This window comes from Etheostoma spectabile, chromosome 13 (assembly GCF_008692095.1).
Source record: "Etheostoma spectabile isolate EspeVRDwgs_2016 chromosome 13, UIUC_Espe_1.0, whole genome shotgun sequence".
In the NCBI taxonomy this organism is placed as follows: Eukaryota; Metazoa; Chordata; class Actinopteri; order Perciformes; family Percidae; genus Etheostoma; species Etheostoma spectabile.
Genome location: NC_045745.1, coordinates 24,036,892 through 24,054,437, shown reverse-complemented (window position 1 = coordinate 24,054,437; position 17,546 = coordinate 24,036,892). Strand labels below are relative to the sequence as shown.

Sequence of the window (17,546 nt, the reverse complement as noted above, 5' to 3'; positions counted from 1 at the left end):
GCTGTGTTCAGTGTTTACCGGGATATGATGAGGTTAAAGTCTGTACACAAACCCTAAAGGAAGCCGTTGGCTGATTGGATTTATCACAATGCGTCCATAAACGATTGAATTAGGTCCTTTATGGTTAGTGATTTAAAATAAATTATTATTTAAACATGCTGAAGTAATTTCTCAACATCTGGCACAGATTGAATCCTTTAAATTGCTGTATTGACGTGATGCCAAATTTGCGTGATCATGAATGTGCCTAGCACAATGCAATTCATTGCATTCATGAGCACATTCATTGCGACTTTGGTGCCTCTTTCTGATGATGAAGTACATGTTTGAAAGTGGGGGAGCTTGTTTTCCAGGTTGCTCACTTGCAATGCACTATGCTGAAACGGCAATCGATATGCAAATCAGTCAGTGAGTGACAACAACGTGACAAACAATGACCCCCAAAACACTGGTAATTTGTGCTGTTACAGTGATCGATACTTTAGATTAAAGATTTGAAATTTAAATTCGCATTTAATCAGGCAGTCTGTTGAACCATTAATTATGATGGGATATGAGCTATCTCAGATTAACCAATCCGTTTGTTTGAGCAGGGTATCGGCCTATAACGGACTGTAAACGATGGCTCAAGTGAATGTGTCTACCTTTTTATTGACAGACTCATTGCAAAACACACACATCAAAAACAGCTCACCACCAGAGCAGTGTTTACTTCCTGCACCAGATCAAAAACATTTCGTGATATTCAGATATTTTACATAGGATGCACAGATTTTCAAAACAGGCTAGTTGTCTGAGATGTAAACGCCGCCTGGTGGTTGTAAGTGATGCTAGCACATGAAAGAAAAATGACTGATACACAAATAGAAGCTACAACAGCACGGTTGAATAAATGTCTTTATTACACATTCATAACTGGAATCAAATGTTTGGTACAGCAATGCTTTGCACAACATTAAACACATGCCTGAAAAAAGAAATAATCCACATATATAAAATGCTTCTTTTAGTCCTAAAACATAAAAAAATAAAGTCCGTTCTATACGTGATTGTACAGCCCTTGATATATTGTGGCTGATCATTTCTTACTACAAAACACCAAAAGTGTACTAAACAGTGGTTCTGTCCCTGGATTTTTTTCAAGTGCATTAATAACCACTGTTAGTTTTACACACAGCCCACTCCCTTCATTAGTGCAGTCCACCTGCAGCCATCAGACCAAGTGCCAGCGACAGCAGCAGCGTCTTCATGGAGCCTTCAGTAACTGGTGCAGCAGCTGGAAAGACAACAAGATGAGAGAAAAAGAAGAGGAAAATACAGGAAGGGAGGGACATTATAAGTAAATGATAAGACATTTTACATCCATGACATTTTGTTACACTTCAATTTTACTACATTACCTGTTAAATCCACAACCAGAATCAAAAGCTAATCTTTTTTTATGCTTTCAGTGTTACAGGATTACCTCAAAATATTGGATCATCACCTTTACTAACTTTAAAGCACTAATACAATATATTTCCCATGTCATGTTTATCAAAGTTTATATTGTCAAAGTATCTGCTGGACTACATCTTGTACTGTAAGAGTGCCACAGCTCTAAAGGAATGCCTGATCCTTTTGATCATTGCATTGCATTGCAGGATTAATACAGTGTACATTATCATTATTTTATAATTTTTTTTCACCCTATACGCAATACTAACCACGCAAACAGATAACATTTAACCAAACATTCCACACCCATTACATCACAGCAGAGACAAAGAAAGTCCAATACTTGCTGTACCCCATTGACCTGTGTTGAACTAGACAAGATAAATGTAAGGTATGCTATAACTGTGACCAGACCAAATTAAACTATCAATAGTCTTAGTGGACCAGTCCATTGTTAATGTATGTTTTAACTGATTTTCTACTCATGTCATCACACCTGCACAACAACAACAACAACAACAACAACAACAACAACAACAACAACAAAAGTACAAACCATTCTGCTATGTAACAGAAATTTAGATGTACTGTATTTGGCTACAGTTCCCGGCATCCATTAATTTCTTTTTATTTCCACATGACCTGAAAATATATTTGCACATTCTTGAAACATGCTTGAGTTCGATACTAATAATACTGTACATTACAACCTACACAGTGTTACTATTAATTAATCCCAGTGAACACCAAGCCTATCATCATTGATCAATCAAACAAGTCAAACAAACAGGTCTTACCATCTGATGAGTTTTCTGGAATTGAAAAATATAAAAAAGTGGGACGTCAGACAAATAGATGTCCATATTCATATGTACATACTGAAATTATGTAAACACGCGTACATACTATGTGAGACAGTGAACTGTCACTGATCGACAAACAGTGGTCATTACATATCTATAGAGATGTAACACTGCTAAAACTATACTATACTATACCATACCATATATATATACATATATACATATATATATATATATATCCGTATTGAATCATTCGGTCAAACAAACAGGTCTTACCATCAGAGGAGTTTTCTGAAATTGAAAAATATAAAAACATACTGAAATTATGTAAACGCACATACATGTGTGAGACAGACACACGTGTCATTTACAAACACGCACAAACATAGCACGCATACACACCTTGGATGGTGAAAGTGGTCTCCATGCCAGCATGAATGTGATCATTCACATGACAGTGGAGCAACCAAGTCCCTGGGTTCCCAGCAACCATCTCCACAGTCTGGAAAGTCCCGGGGAAAAGATCAAAGACGTCTGCACGGTGCACAAGGTCCGTCTGATACACAAACAAAGCGCACACATTACAACAGAGGGGAAAACAAGCACAGAGTAAATAAACTGAGCATGGAAACTTTCTGTGCAGGCGTCGTTGAGGTTTTCAAGCCAAGGAAAACAATATCAGATTGATTTAATTCAAACAGAGGAGTTCTACAGTACACTGTGTGAATGTGTAAGAATGCGGAATTTGTAAGGTCTGTATCTTTTGTACATAAATGCTCTGCCTGGTACTATTTTAATTATGATTGATAATAATAAGCCTTTGTTTTGATGGTGAGACTCACCTTGTAGGTAAAAGTTTCAGCGTGGAAATGAACAGTGTGCATGTCCAATTCATTTCCCATGCCCAGTAGATACCAGTCAACTTTCTGGCCTTGCATCATCACCAGTCCATGGAGGTTACCGTATAGTTTACCATTGATCCCTTCAATAGACACATTCACACATAGAAATTACCACACACTAAAGCCATCATACATAGAATCAGACAGGCACGCAGACACCAGTGGGGCTTTGTCTGATAAAAAAAACGTAAAAGGCCAATTATAATTTTGTATTTATGAGTAATTTAGTTTACATTTTATTTATTATATTCATTTTTGTGCAAAGAAGAGTTAGCACTGTTTTTTTATCATTTAATGTTTCATGTATTTTGTTATATTTGACTTATCCTACATTTGAGTCTGTGTGTGTTCTATATTTTCCCTCGTGGATAATGAAGTTAAAGTATAAAAGTATGAATGGTTCTATTTTGTATAGGCTTCGCCCTCTTAGAGCTGTTGCTATTGGGTTTATCCATTTGCGCTTGTGCAGCCGAGAAGATTTCTTTCCGCCCTTGCACACAGCATGGCCTCTAAAAGGTCCACAGATACTGTATATTAAAGGTGCGGAACCATAGACCTGCTCCCAACATCAGCATATTTCTTCAGCCAATGTTAGTAGAGCAGGTCAACGCAGAGCCAATAGAATCTGGAGTCACAATACGTAACTATTGTTCTATTGTCAGTTCTACACTGTGTTGTGCATACATTAGTGTCTTCCTTTTCAATCCCATCCCAATGCTTTTCCTGATGGGATGACACCACTTTTCTCTCGAGGATCAATAGATCTTAAAAGACTTACATTTTTTAATGAATATGGTAGTTTTACTCTCTGTGTCTCACGCTCCCCTCTCTTCTTATCTCTTACCGTGCATTAAGTTACTCTCCTCAAAGCCTTCATCTGGAATGAAGGAATGTGGGTCAACGCCAAGGTATGTTCTGATGTTGTCATACAGGTACCAGGACTGGTTTTCATCATGCACCATAAAGAGCAGAGCAAACTCCTGTTCAACGTCGCTCCTCTGTCTGTCGGACCCCTGGCCGTGCTGCAGGGTCCCAGGCCTGCATATCACCAGAGGGCCCAGAAGACCACTGTACAGATCCTGAACATAAATAAATAAACACAAGCATGTCACAAGCATCTACACATTAACTCATCCTAAACACTGCGATTTATGTGCGTCCATGTGACTGTTATGTATACAGGGAATTTGCACCTTAATGAAGTCAACATTGGAATAGTAAGCGTAAGAGATGCAGTTAGGATCTGAGACACCTGGACCAGAGCTTTTAAGAACATCCCACGTCATCTCCATAATGTGGCCTGGAGGCAAGAAAACAGAAAACAAATGCATATCAATCCCACTGCTTCGAGAGAAAAGACAAGTATTCTGTAGCTTGATCCTTATTTTAGAATGCAACGCCATACATTTTAACATTTTGATACTCACCAGGTTTGACAGGAATGTGTGCCCCGCTGGCCTTCACTCCATGTGCGCTAATCGAGTATGGCCGGCTGGCTTTGTTCTTGAATGTGATCACAATCTGCTCTCCTACCTCTGCTTTGATTAATGGACCTAGAGGAGAAAAGAAAACATGTCTTCTTCGGTCTCTTCTTGGTAAAAAATAAAAAGCCATTAAGAGCTAAGCTAAGCTTACCCATAATTTCCAAGTGTTGTTGGCTGGGCTGTCGTTTCTTCTGAACTCTGAAGGTGTCATCAGTGTATTCTCTATACACCACTTTCTTATAGCGGGAGCCAATTCTGTTTTTTCCTTTCGCCACAAATATATTGCCTGGACTGGAAGACATGTGCCAATTTGCTTTCATTAACAAACAGTAATAAGTTATGCCACTAATCACAGGCTCCAACACTGAAAATACATCATCCTACAATTATCTTGCTCACACACCTGTCCTCTAATGTGGCATGGTGCTTCTCCAGCTCCCAGTCTCTCTCAGGTGAGAAGTCCCACTCTATTTCTTCAGCACTAATAAAGTACTGCACACTCTTTGTTGGCCGCTCTGTGTTAGTGAGCTTCAATTTGTGTTGCGGGCACAGATTCACTCTGTACTGCTGTCTCATGCCTGCTGAGTAGTGGTCCGTTACTCTGCAGCTTATCTCATACACACCTGACAAGGGAAATGAAAAGAGATTACGGATTTGGACAAATTACTTGATATGTTTGTGGCTTTACCCTAGGTGCAGACATTTGCAGCTGAAACACACATGTCCCCTAAGTATCCTGAGAGATGAGATATGTCCAAGGGGTTACTTCCACCCAAGTTTTTAATTAGATGCAAGTAGGTTTGTAATTTTCAAAAATGTCAGTTTAACAAAATCACTGACATCATACTTTATAGTCTGCCATGTTCAAGAGAAATAATGCAAATACAGTTTAACATATAGGATGTGGTATGCAGGCTACATCTGATGGTTTCTGATCTGCATTGGAATTACTTGAATCCCACAATACTGTAGATCATTTTGACATTTCCTGTTTGTATTGTAGTTATGGATGTTTATGGATGTATGAATGCTGACAATGGGTGCAAGGAAAGGGATGTGGTTTTCAAGTGGCAGCACAGTGTGTGTTTGTGAGTGTGTGTATATGTTTGTTTGTGTGTGTGTGTGTGTGTGTGTGTGTGTGTGTGTGTGTGTGTGTGTGCGATATGACTAACCGGGAGTGTTTGGCTCCATGGCAACAGTAGCAGTGGTGTGAGGGAACAGGCTAAAAGTGTCACGTGTTGTGCTCTGCTTCTTGAAGGTGTTCCCCTCGAAATAAATACCATGGATGTCCACCTCTGTACCTAGCCCAAAGGCGTACCACATAACTTTGTCCCCAGCACACATCTCCACTCCCTGAAGGTTCCCATACATGCGTCCGTTTACAGCTGAAATGAAAGGGGGGATTTAAACAGAGTGAGAAGAAGAAAGACATTTCACAAATGGTCCTCAAAATGTGATACTAATGGTGTGTGGGCTCCTATCAGTATCTATCAAATACTATTTAAACACACTCAGTAACACAATGATGATTGATACCATGCATCAAATTGCTCTCTTGATTTGGGTCGTTGCTGCTGAACGTCTCAATATTCTCCTCCAAATACCAGCTCATGTTTTCATCCATGACAGAAAACAGAAGGAAGAACTCCTTATCCATACCCTTCTGAAAAACAATACACACACAGTACCTTTCAGTTGCAGTTAACAGGATGAAAACTAAAAAATGTATTACACTGTTTTAAATGCAAATGCCAAAGCCTGCCTATCAAAGGTGTAACTGTTTTGTAGTTACAATTAACTTGCCATATTGTATTCAGCACAGTGTGTTTTGTTTTCATCTTATCTTTTCTGCAATGGCCCATTTTCCCAACAATGATAATATAATCTTATCAAATCCCAATAATGCTGAGACAAATATTCGATTAACCAACCAGAAGAAAATGTATCAGTGATGTAATAAAGCAATTAAGCAAGGGAAAACATTTACTGTTGAAAGTGTCATAAATTAGAGAATTTCCTGCATTTATCTGTGAGAGAAAGTGTGTGTGAATGGATAATAAAGCAGCACCTGGGTTCCGTTCTCTCCCAGCGTTCCCTTCTTGCACACAAGCAGAGGTCCCACTAACCCAGAGTTAGTGTCCTTGGTGGGATCAGTGGCAGAGAAGTATAAGTAAGGGATACAGGCAGTATCAGATGAAGATGGACCTTCTTGAACCTGCCAGGTATAGGTGAACTTCTCTCCTGGACTAACGTGAGAGCCAGGCTTGTCAACACCTGCAGTATTGCACACACAAAACTTTTTTGTTTGAAATAATAGGCTTTTGCAGTAAAACTCTATGCCTATGACACATCCAACACATTCTATTGCAACACAGTCCATGGATTACCAGATTTCTTTAGCTGCTGAGTGATTAAGTATTTTTTTTGAAGGTGTGGAGATGTTTTCATCCTTTCATGCTAAAGCTTACAGGATGAATTCATACAGAAAAAGAAAATATTATCCACACTTTACAATGCTGAAGGACTCACTTTGGCAGAAGTTTTGTCCCTTATGCCATAATACTGCTAAACAAACCATATCCCTGACCTTGTATAAATTTGTTGTAATTATTATAAACGTGCTTGTTTCTGTGTTCAAAAACTTGTATTATGTTATCTGATATAGTTGTCCGTGCATATTGCCATGTGTATGTAACAGACTGTGAAAACCAATTTCCTCGACAGGACGATAAATACCTATACCTATCCATCTATCTAAAATGTTATTCTGTGGCCAATTAGCATTTGTGCTATGGATCCTTTTTCAAATGATGAATGATGATGATTCATTAAGTTAGCCAACCCCAGAAGCTCAGAGAGAGTATTACTTCAGTCTTGAAACAATACTTATGCAAATGTATGCCTCTGTCAATCTGAATTGCTAACCATCTCCCGTTATTACCACTCAAGTCAATCAATTTTAAAGATGTCATAACTACGGAAGTTTTTCTCGGCTGTGCCCAGTATCTACGGCAATGCAACTGTCTACTTCCTCACCATCTTCATAGCTGCTTCCTTGGAAGTGTTTATCATAGCTCAGGCCATGAGGCTGGATGCTGTAGTTTCTATCAGCTTTATTCATGAATGTCACTTTGAGAATGTCTCCCTCCTCTGCTCTCAGGACTGGACCTGGACAAATACAGGAGAACATTGTAACCAGACAAGAGGTGTTGAGAGAACATAGGTATAAGACAAGGCACCAGTGTAACAGTAAACAAAGGGAGATTTTTTGCCAAAACTGGAACTTGGCAAAAAGGTAGTCCTGACCTAATATTCCTAAGTGTTGAGTATCAGGCGTTAGTGGCTTTGTGGTGGTGAAGGTATTGTCTGTGTACTCTTCGTATATCACTTTCACGTAGTCACCTCCGATCCTTCCACCATCTCTGCCAAAATAAACCTCTGATGCACTATAAGGGGGAGAGGTGGGAGAAAGAATAGGAAAAGCGAGATCCTGTAAGTGAGGAAGGGGTTGCAATGAATGTTTTACTAACAATACAAGGGAACAGAGCAAAAAGCTGTCTAGTCAGAGGGGTTCAACGTGTCAGGTCAGGGAACAATAACAAAGACACACTAATAGCAACTATATCCCTCCATCTCTATCCACACCGCTTAGTCTAGACACCACAAAACTTCTTTACCACAGGCCAGACCAGCTCACAAATAATCAGCCCGCTCCAGGGCCATACACACAGACAGGCAACTTTGTTCAGAGGTTTTGCAAAACCTCAAGAATAGTTTACCCCTTGATAAAATAGTGATCATCTACAGTCGGTTAGCTGCCATACTTCCGTCTCCAAAACTACTGAGGTTATACTTTTTAAATGCCATAGAATGTCCTAATATATTTTTGCCTGACTATAAAACACAAGGATCATTCAGTATTCCTTGTTTGGATGAATTTGATTGATATCTTAAGATTTTATTATAGAGACTTGTTCTAGGTGTGTTATTTAGTGCTTTGTAATACATTACTACGACTACTATTTATAGTCATTGTTCCATTATCTTTATTGTAACTGTTATTGCCTGTTCGTCACACTCCAAACGGCACCGTCAGACACCGCCTACCAAGAGCCTGGCTCTGTCCGAGGTTTCTTCCTAAAAGGGAGTTTAACCTTGCCACTGTCACACTAATGCTTGCTCTTGGGGGAATAACTGGAATTGTTGGGTCTTTGTATATTAGAGTGTGGTCTAGACCTACTCTAATCTGTTTAAGTGTCTTAAGATAACTGGTGTTATGATTTGATACTATAAATACAATGGAACTTAACTGAATTGAATATAGTGTAATTAGCCTTTGTCCTTACAAAAATTAAGAGATGTTTGTCAAAAAATGCTAATCTAAGGATCCTAAGCACATTTGAAACATGACAACAGGATAGTCCATATAACTGTACAGCTTTGATAAAAAATACTGTATATGCAGTACAAATGATGTCCTCTTTAGCTACATTTGAGCAGTAGTTTCAACAACTCTCAGCAATAATACAACCTAAATGGACATGACCCCTGATAACCTAAATAGTTGGGAGGAAGCTGGCATTAAGCCAGGTGTGTCCAGTTTGCTTGTGTTTTTGGGACAAACATCAGTAGAGATTTAAATTACATTGGGCTACCATCGCTGATACCATTATTAGGTTGGATGCAACCGTATGTCACTCCTAATTTGATAAGGTGTATGCCCACCTGTCGGGCTCAGTGAGGGATACATTAGTAATCAGATCCCTTCCTGAGGGACCATAGCCCCACAGGACTTTCTTTGCTGCCAGGTAGTAATTCCTCACAACACCGGCCATCACTGTAGAGCCGGCATCATTGCCGCATGACTTCACTTCATAAAAGGCCTGCATTCCAGCTGAAAAAGATAAAAAGAGACACACACAAACATTATGTGGCCCACAATTTACATGTACAACATAAAAGCATGTGGTGAAACTGGAGATTCAGAGCATCTGGAAATCTCAATGGCTGAAAATAAACCTAACAAGTCGAAAGGGTTAGATTTAATCTAAGCCTGTAAAAAAACTATATTTCTGGGTTCAGTTAACACTTTCAACTTCCTTATCTTTTTCTTTTGCACACCAGACCCTGAGAGACACATGACTTGTAAAAGAACCAACGGTGTGATTTGTACAGTGAATATTTGTAAATGTTTCTTTGAAAACCACAGAGATACAAATAAGCTATCATGAAGAGCCTGATAAGATACAGAGGAATGGTATTTCACAACTGTAAGCAATGTTCATTAAATATTTTGAGCAAATATGGCACATTCAGTTCTATGCTTAAAGGACTTTGGACAGCCGTAACATAAAAGTCCTGGTGTGCTCTGCTGTGGGAGGACTTGTAACGTCATGCTTTGACAAAATAATAGAGGTGTACATCACAAAAATGCATTTCCCCGTCAGCAACTCTGCACAACCAGAGCAGAGAGGTCAGAGGTCACACAGAGGTGTAAAGATCAGGCCTACCCTGTAAGTGGTCATTAACCTGGCAGGTGAGCAACCACTTTCCTGATGCTTTCGGGACCATCTTAGCTGTGGCAAACGTGGCTGGGAAGAGGCTGAGGACATCGGTGCGGTGGCCACGGTCCAGAAGTGTATTCCCATGGAAAAAGGCAGTATGAATGTCCACCTCGTTACCAATGCCAAACAAGTGCCAGGATACGGCATGGTGCTGGCATAACTTGATTCCCGGCAGGTTACCATACATGTAGCCATTAATAGCTGTCACACAGATATAAACACAGACGGGGGTTAGAGGAAAGGACAAAGAGAAAAATAACTTATTTTCTAAATATTCTTTTATATACTTTGTTTAAGAAATAAGTCATCTGTAGTGACGAGTAACTCATATTAAATTAAAGAATGAAGAAGCCACTGGATGCAGGAGAGAAAACAGAGATCAGCATTCTTAGATGTTGCAAAAAAAAAAGAAAGGAAAAAAAAAGCTAAAATTCAACCAAATTAATGTGTATAGTCATTTTAGCACCAAACAATCTCTCTCACCATGCATAAGGTTTGACTCCTTGAAGTCTGGGTCTTCCTGGTCGACTCCAGCTGGATCAGTGCAGTTCTGAATGTTGTCCTCCACGTACCAACTCTTGTTTTCATCCACCACGTTGAACATCAGGAAGACATCCTGGTCCACATCCTTTCGAACTGACTCTACACCAGACGCTGGCTTCGTCTGATCCTGGACTGGATTGTTTGTCTCCTTTAAAATTCCTGCACTCACAGAGAAAGATGTGACATAGAGAAACATTCAGGATGGAGGTAAAAAAAAATATATATATATATATATATATATATATATATATATTGGTACACCTGTCAACTGCTCGTTAACACTTAATTTCTAAGCAGCCAATCACATGGCGGCAACTCAGTGCATTTAGGCATGTAGACATGGTCAAGAGAATCTCCTGCAGTTCAAACCGAGCATCAGTGTGGGGAAGAAAGGTGATTTGAGTGACTTGAACGTGGCATGATTGTTGGTGCCAGAAGGGCTGGTCGAGTATTTCAGAAACTGCTAATCTACTGGGATTTTCACGCACAACCATCTCTAGGGTTTACAGAGAATGGTCCGAAAAAGAAAAAAAAAATCCAGTGAGCGGCAGTTCTGTGGGCGGAAATGCCTTGTTGATGCCAGAGGTAGAGGAGAATGGCCAGAATGGTTCGAGCTGATAGAAGGGCAACAGTGACTCAAATAACCACCCGTTACAACAGGTGGGCAGTTGAGCATCTTGAACGCACAGTACGTCAACTTTGAGGCAGATGGGTACAGCAGCAGAGAAGACCACATGGGTGCCACTCCTTTCACCTAAGAACAAGAAACTGAGACTACAATTTGCACAAGCTCATCGAAATTGGACAATAGAAGATTGGAAAAACGTTGCCGGTCTGATGAGTCTCGATTTCTGCTGCGACAGTCGGATGGTAGGGTCAGAATTTGGCGTCACAAAATGAAAGCATTACCAACTGCCTTGTATCAACGGTTCAGGCGGTGGTGGTGGTGTCATGGTGTGGGGAATATTTTCTTGGCACTCTTTGGGCCCCTTGGTACCAATTGGAGCATCGTTGCAACGCCACAGCCTACCTGAGTATTGTTGCTGACCATGTGACCTTTATGACCATAATGTACCAAATTCTGATGGCTACTTTCAGCAGGATAATGCGCCATGTCATAAAGTGGAATCATCACAGACTGGTTTCTTGAACATGACAATGAGTCTCGTTACTCAAATGGCCTCCACAGTCACCAGACTCAATCAATAGAGCATCTTTGGGATGTGGTGGAACGGGAGATTCGCATCATGGATGTGCAGCCGACAAATCTGCGGCAACTGTGTGATGCCATCATGTCAATATGGACCCAACTCCTGAGGAATGCTTCCAGCACCTTGTTGAATCTATGCCACGAAGAATTGAGGCAGTTCTGAAGGCAAAAGGGGGTCCAACCGTTACTAGCATGGGGTACCTAAAAAGTGGCCGGTGAGGTGTATATTTATTATATATATATATATATATAGGCTATATATATATACTGTGTGTGTGTAGTCAAGCACATATAAAGCATGCATGGTAGGTCAGAGTGTGAAGTGATCCTCCTCGTGGTTTCCCACCATATTTGTTTTAACTATGAAGCTTCCTTTCATGGGAGTTTTTCATTATAGTCATTATGGGCTTATGCTAGGGAGTGTTTTTGAGTCTTTTTAAGCATGGGTGTGAAGAAGCCCTTGGTGAATGTAACTATAATTAAGGGACATACAAATTTGATTTGGCATCCAAATAACGCATATTAAGATGTAACCCATCATGCCATATAAAGACACATTGTGAGAAATATTGTCTAATGTAAAATCAATAAGATTAAATAGCTTGTAATCACATATCTTCATACCTTTTTTGCAAGTGAGCAGAGCCCCGATAAGTCCTGAGGCGATATCCCTGGGGGCTTCCCAATGAGAGTGATAGATCCAAGTCAGGCAGTTGGCATCGTCATCCGTGGGGGCGAATTCTGGTCTGACCTCCCAGCGATAGGTGTAGTTGCCTCCCGGAGGAACAGAGTCATCCCCCTTCAGCTTGTTTGATGTCCCATCTGGATATAGCGCCCCTATTAGACAAATACAAGATGTTTATGTTGATATCATTCTGTTTCTTCATAAGTTAATAGAGCAGTTGAGCCTACCACATTGTGTCAGTAAAAACAATGCAATGGTCTTAAACGTATAAGTGCGTTAAAATGATGTAGAAATCAAAATTCATGAAATCAATGAGTAGGTTTAATAAGCACATTCTTCAATGGAGGTGTCCCATCTCAAGGTTATATCTATACCTCCATGAGTCTTACCACTGTTAATATTTTAGCCTGAAAGTGTGGAAGTGATCTATAAATACACAAACTACCTCAGTCTTAGTGATAGTTATCACGGGTACACTGACCTCTGTACCACTCTGCACTCGTCACATGTCATGGGTTAAAAAAGAATTAGCTGACTTTATCAGTTTTATGTCTTGATGTGTTGACACCACTCCCTCTTCTTCGTCTTCCTCCCCATATATCCCTCACTTACTGTTCATAATCTGCTGTTTATGAAAAAAGGCAAGATGGCTACTTAACAGAAATGTTCTTACTAATTGATAGGTTGATGTAAATGCCTTAAATAAATTAAGCAGGACATCAGCCATAATCTGTTATAAAACGGAAAACTAAGTTTTAGTTTCGCTTCCTGTGCATCTAGCCACTTGAAATTCCAGAGACAGGATGCATATCCCCAAATGTGGGGGATGGGGGGCATGTTGCCTAACAAAGAGATGCAGAAGTCAGAATACTTTAGAAGACATATTTTCCATAATAGGGACTCAATTATTTAAATTGTACTTTTCCTCTCACACAGGCCAAATTGGGCTCATTTAGCCCATTTCACATTTGTCAATGAACTAGTATCTTGTTGTCTGAGACAGTCTGGCACTGAAGCAGAGGGGAAAAACATGCCAAGATGCTATACTTTCAGAGGAGTATTACACAAAGCCACAGATAATATCTATTTGACTGATTATGCAGACAATATCAATGTTCCATCAGTGAGCCTGTGGAGTCAAATTGCCCAGCTGTTCTGAAGTGATGCCCAAAATGTCCAATGAGGAAAATGGGAAAATAATGAATATACAGTCTGTGTGTCTCTACATACACATATATGTATTATGTAGCACTATACCCTCTGTATTCTTCTCATAGAAAACTCCATGAGGATGCATAGAGTAGTTTCTGGTCGCAAAGTTCTTCAGGTGGACCACAATAGTTTCATCAACCTCAGCTCGCAGTATGGGCCCCAGGAAGCCCAACCAGGCGGGTCGGGGGGCCAAGTGGATGTACGTAGCATCCGTGTACTCTTGGAACATTGCCTTCTTATAAACACGGCCAATACGGTGGGGTCCTCTTTCCAGGAACACAGATGCATGCCTGAGATAGGAGTGGAGGGAGATAAGTGGTGAAACAGAAGGAAGAGAGAGTGTGTACAGAAGGCAGAAGAGAAAGAGACAGCCAAGAAAACTTGATCGGTTTGCCATTTCTTAAGGTCACGGTCAGGTTATTGTTGCATTACACAGTACACGATTGCACAGTGACTTGCAATTTTATATCCTAATTATGTTACATAGATATCTTGAAAAAATAAGAAGCAGGAATAAGTGTAAAACAACTTAAATGGTTTAACAAATCAGAGCAGTAGAATAAAGATACTTGTGGTCTAGTGGTCTTAAATGAAAGTGAGACGGAACAGGGACCCTCTACTACATGTATTGTATAAAATAAAGTTGCATAATACAATAGCGTGTAGGGCAGCCTACGCCCATACCTCTTTTGCATAGAATACTAAGCTATCAAAAATAGCCTAATAATTGTTGGCATGGTTTTATAAATCATGTTTTAATATTAAACTTATGTGACACGGTGAATCCTTAGGATATACTGTCTGTGTGGATGGCTACCTTAGTGACTACTTTACCTATAGGGTAGTAAGCAGTGGGGATTAAAATTTTGCTAATAATATGTTGGATTTATGCTAAGACTTTTTAATTTTTGGAAAAAACTTTAAAAAATGAACCATAATTTGGAGCCCCCCCTGCCTTGAATCTCAGGACCCTATAGGGGTCCTGGACCCCCTGTTGAAGATCACTCATCTAGCCTAATAGTGGGAGAAAAGCCAATATATTGTCTGTTAAAGTACTTTGTAAACTCTGTTTTTAAAGGTGCTATAAAAATAGAATTATTCTTATTGTATTCTTCTTATTCTTATGATTCTTATTATTTTTATTATTATATTCTAACACCATGACACCACCATGACAACACTGTGGCAGCCTTATTATTGCCAAGATAAAGCCTATATGACTGTGGCCAACTATACAACTGTATGAAAGGAATACAAAAAGTAGATGTATAACCAGAATAAAAAGAAGCAAAGTACAAATATGGCAAAAAGTGTGATGCCACAGAACAAATTGCATCTGGTTGCGGCGTTTTAACAATTTGTCATTATTATGATTACACGTTTCTCTGGGCTAATAACGTGTCACTGGAGATGTGGCAAACACAGTTTTGCTTCTGTGTATATCCAGGCCATGCAACAGGGAGGATGAAAAGTATTATGTTTACTTGATTCACAAATACTCACACGGGCAACCTTGCTTATTTCAGTATTGATGAGATTTGAAGCAATTGTATCTATGTTATATTAAAATGCCTTTCAAACTACATTATGGTTACAGTTAAACACACCAAATTGTTTTGTACAATGGCTGATATATTACTTTTTCTTCTTTGGTCAGTGTTTGAGAGCCACTAGGAAGCAGTTTTATTAGTAGAAGTTATTTGCCTGTGGACTCAATATTCAGTAAAATAGAAAAAAAAAATGACAATGCCATCTGGAGAGGATAAGAATTATTGTTCAAAGTTGGCTAAAATAGCTTGGTTTGAGTACAAACAATGATTTTGCTGCACTTGTGTGTAATTTGCCAAGGATGACTGTTGGGTAAGTTGGCCGCTGCTGAGTAAGTCGGGAGATTCCAGCATTGTGCAAGGATGTGACAATGCATCAACGTTTTTAAGCTGTTTTACATGAAAAGATCAGGTACCTGACAATTATTTACAGTTTGACTATCTATCTACAATTTAACTGCAGAAAACATTCATGGGGGATCCCAGTGGTCCGTGATGGGCTGCAGCACTGGGTTCCGTGTGCTGAAGAACTTTTCTGTTTATTTTTAAAGCACAGTGTTTAACACAATATTGGTGGTGTGATGCAAACGAGTCTCTCATTTATGTAGGGCCTACTATATGGCATGTATAACGTGACCTGTAGCCTATTTTTTGAAAAGAGTGCATGTCACATCCAAGTACCCTACTGCTTCACTTTACATCTGCCAGACTGCCGGTAAATCACATAACACTTTCTAGACACTTTCACACCCTGACGAGATAAATCTACTGTAGCCTATAAAGTTTGACCTAAAAATATTATTAATATATATTAGAAGAGTATTTATTATAATCACCAATAGATTTAGGCAAGTAATCTCAACACCCAACGCCTGTCTGAATTTTAACGCGATGAATTAAAAAAGAAAAGTGACGGCTTCCCTTCACCATTTACAGTAGCATCATTTCCAAATAACTTGACCGTCCTATCACAACTCACTCATCAATCTCGACGTCTTGGCCGTTAAGCAGGTTTTTTCCACTTGGTGCGTAATCCCAAAAGTCCTCATTGATCCCCACATAGTAAACTCTCTCCCTGCTGCGCTTCCCTTCCACAGCGGAGGTGAGAAGAAACAACCAACAACTCGCAAACAGCCCCATCGCGTTTGCCATGTTGAGCTGATCGCTCCGTCAGTTGTAGGGCTGAGAGTTAGAGGGTTGTGGTTAAACAGGAACAAGTGGAGACCTCCGTTGACTATTCCATGCAGGCGTGTATTAACGGTGCGCGTTGGGGTTGCAGACAGCACTTGTGAAACTCTGCAAAGGAAAACAGTTGGTCTATTCAGCCGGAGAGCGCCCACGGCGCCTCCTGCGGTATCAGAGTGCAGGGATTACAGCCGCTCAGTGTTCTCGCGTTGACTACCAGACAGCACCAGTCCTCGAAAATCAACATTCCGTTGTTCACATTAAGTCAATGAATCAACATCGAAATCTGATGTTGATTCTACATCAGTTTGCACCCTGTTTTTATAATGAAACAATGATGAAATCCTCTCCATAGACCAACGTAATAATGGTAGGCCTATTTCAATTATCAGGAATATTGAAACAATGTTGAACTTTCAACTGAACTAAGGAGCAATGGGATTTCAATGGAATTTCAATCGTTATTAAACCATAGAAAATTACGGAAGAGGATTAGGGCCACGGGTGAAAAAATTATTTTCTGAGAATAAAGTCAGAATTCTGAGTTTAATGTCAGAATTGTGAGAATAAAGTCAGAATTGTGAGTTTATCTAAAGTCAAAATTCTGAGAATAAAGTCAGAATTAAAATAAATTTGTCACCAGTGGCCCTAATACTCTTCCGTATATATGCCTATAGCCTAGCCTAAAACCAAGCCTCTCCTTTTTACCACCATTTTGATGCTAATAAGCCATCACCTCCCGTTAGCATTCCATTGATGCCATTCATTCACCGAATAACTTTACATCTGAAGAGTTTAACAACTCTATTTGTCCATTGTTTATTTCTAAAGAACACGACAATGTCTAAAAAGGTCCATTACCTTGTGTAACCAGGCCCAATAGAGGGCTTAGCCTAACTTTAGCAATTTAACAGTTAACAAGGCCACCTTGGGACTTTCACCCAAAGAGTTTAAAATTGAATTTCAATTGGTAC

General features: G+C 39.7%; 1 protein-coding gene across 4 annotated transcripts; it reads right to left on the bottom strand.

Moving 5' to 3' along the window:
- Positions 1 to 879: 879 nt before the first annotated feature.
- On the bottom strand, positions 880 to 16,727 carry hephl1b (hephaestin-like 1b). Of its 4 annotated transcripts, none has more exons than XM_032532792.1 (21): positions 16,367 to 16,727; positions 13,886 to 14,130; positions 12,568 to 12,780; positions 10,674 to 10,892; positions 10,137 to 10,391; positions 9,352 to 9,520; positions 7,933 to 8,072; positions 7,663 to 7,794; positions 6,695 to 6,900; positions 6,163 to 6,289; positions 5,799 to 6,011; positions 5,030 to 5,249; positions 4,778 to 4,917; positions 4,570 to 4,695; positions 4,336 to 4,442; positions 3,987 to 4,221; positions 3,083 to 3,222; positions 2,643 to 2,796; positions 2,517 to 2,531; positions 2,235 to 2,249; positions 880 to 1,276 (listed from the first exon to the last, which is right to left on the bottom strand). In XM_032532792.1, the coding sequence occupies exons 1-21, from the start codon at positions 16,537 to 16,539 to the stop codon at positions 1,191 to 1,193; spliced, it is 3,330 nt and encodes a 1,109-aa protein (XP_032388683.1). In that variant the 5' UTR covers positions 16,540 to 16,727; the 3' UTR covers positions 880 to 1,190. The 4 variants fall into 4 exon arrangements, with proteins under 4 accessions (XP_032388683.1, XP_032388682.1, XP_032388686.1 ...); XM_032532791.1 differs by having other exon boundaries at positions 4,570 to 4,700; positions 4,783 to 4,917; positions 16,367 to 16,726; XM_032532795.1 differs by lacking the exon at positions 2,235 to 2,249 and having other exon boundaries at positions 4,570 to 4,700; positions 4,783 to 4,917; positions 16,367 to 16,726.
- Positions 16,728 to 17,546: the final 819 nt, after the last annotated feature.

What these genes read in the sequence shown, in the direction of transcription:
- hephl1b (XM_032532792.1), bottom strand. Translation starts at nt 16,539, where the DNA reads ATGGCAAACGCGATGGGGCTGTTTGCGAGTTGTTGGTTGTTTCTTCTC. An exon ending in TCCCTCACTGAGCCCGACAG is followed by an intron (nt 8,073 to 9,351) that starts GTGGGCATACAC and finishes TCCCCCTTATAG; the next exon opens with TGCATCAGAGGTTTATTTTG. An exon ending in AGAGAGCAATTTGATGCATG is followed by an intron (nt 6,012 to 6,162) that starts GTATCAATCATC and finishes CTTTCATTTCAG; the next exon opens with CTGTAAACGGACGCATGTAT.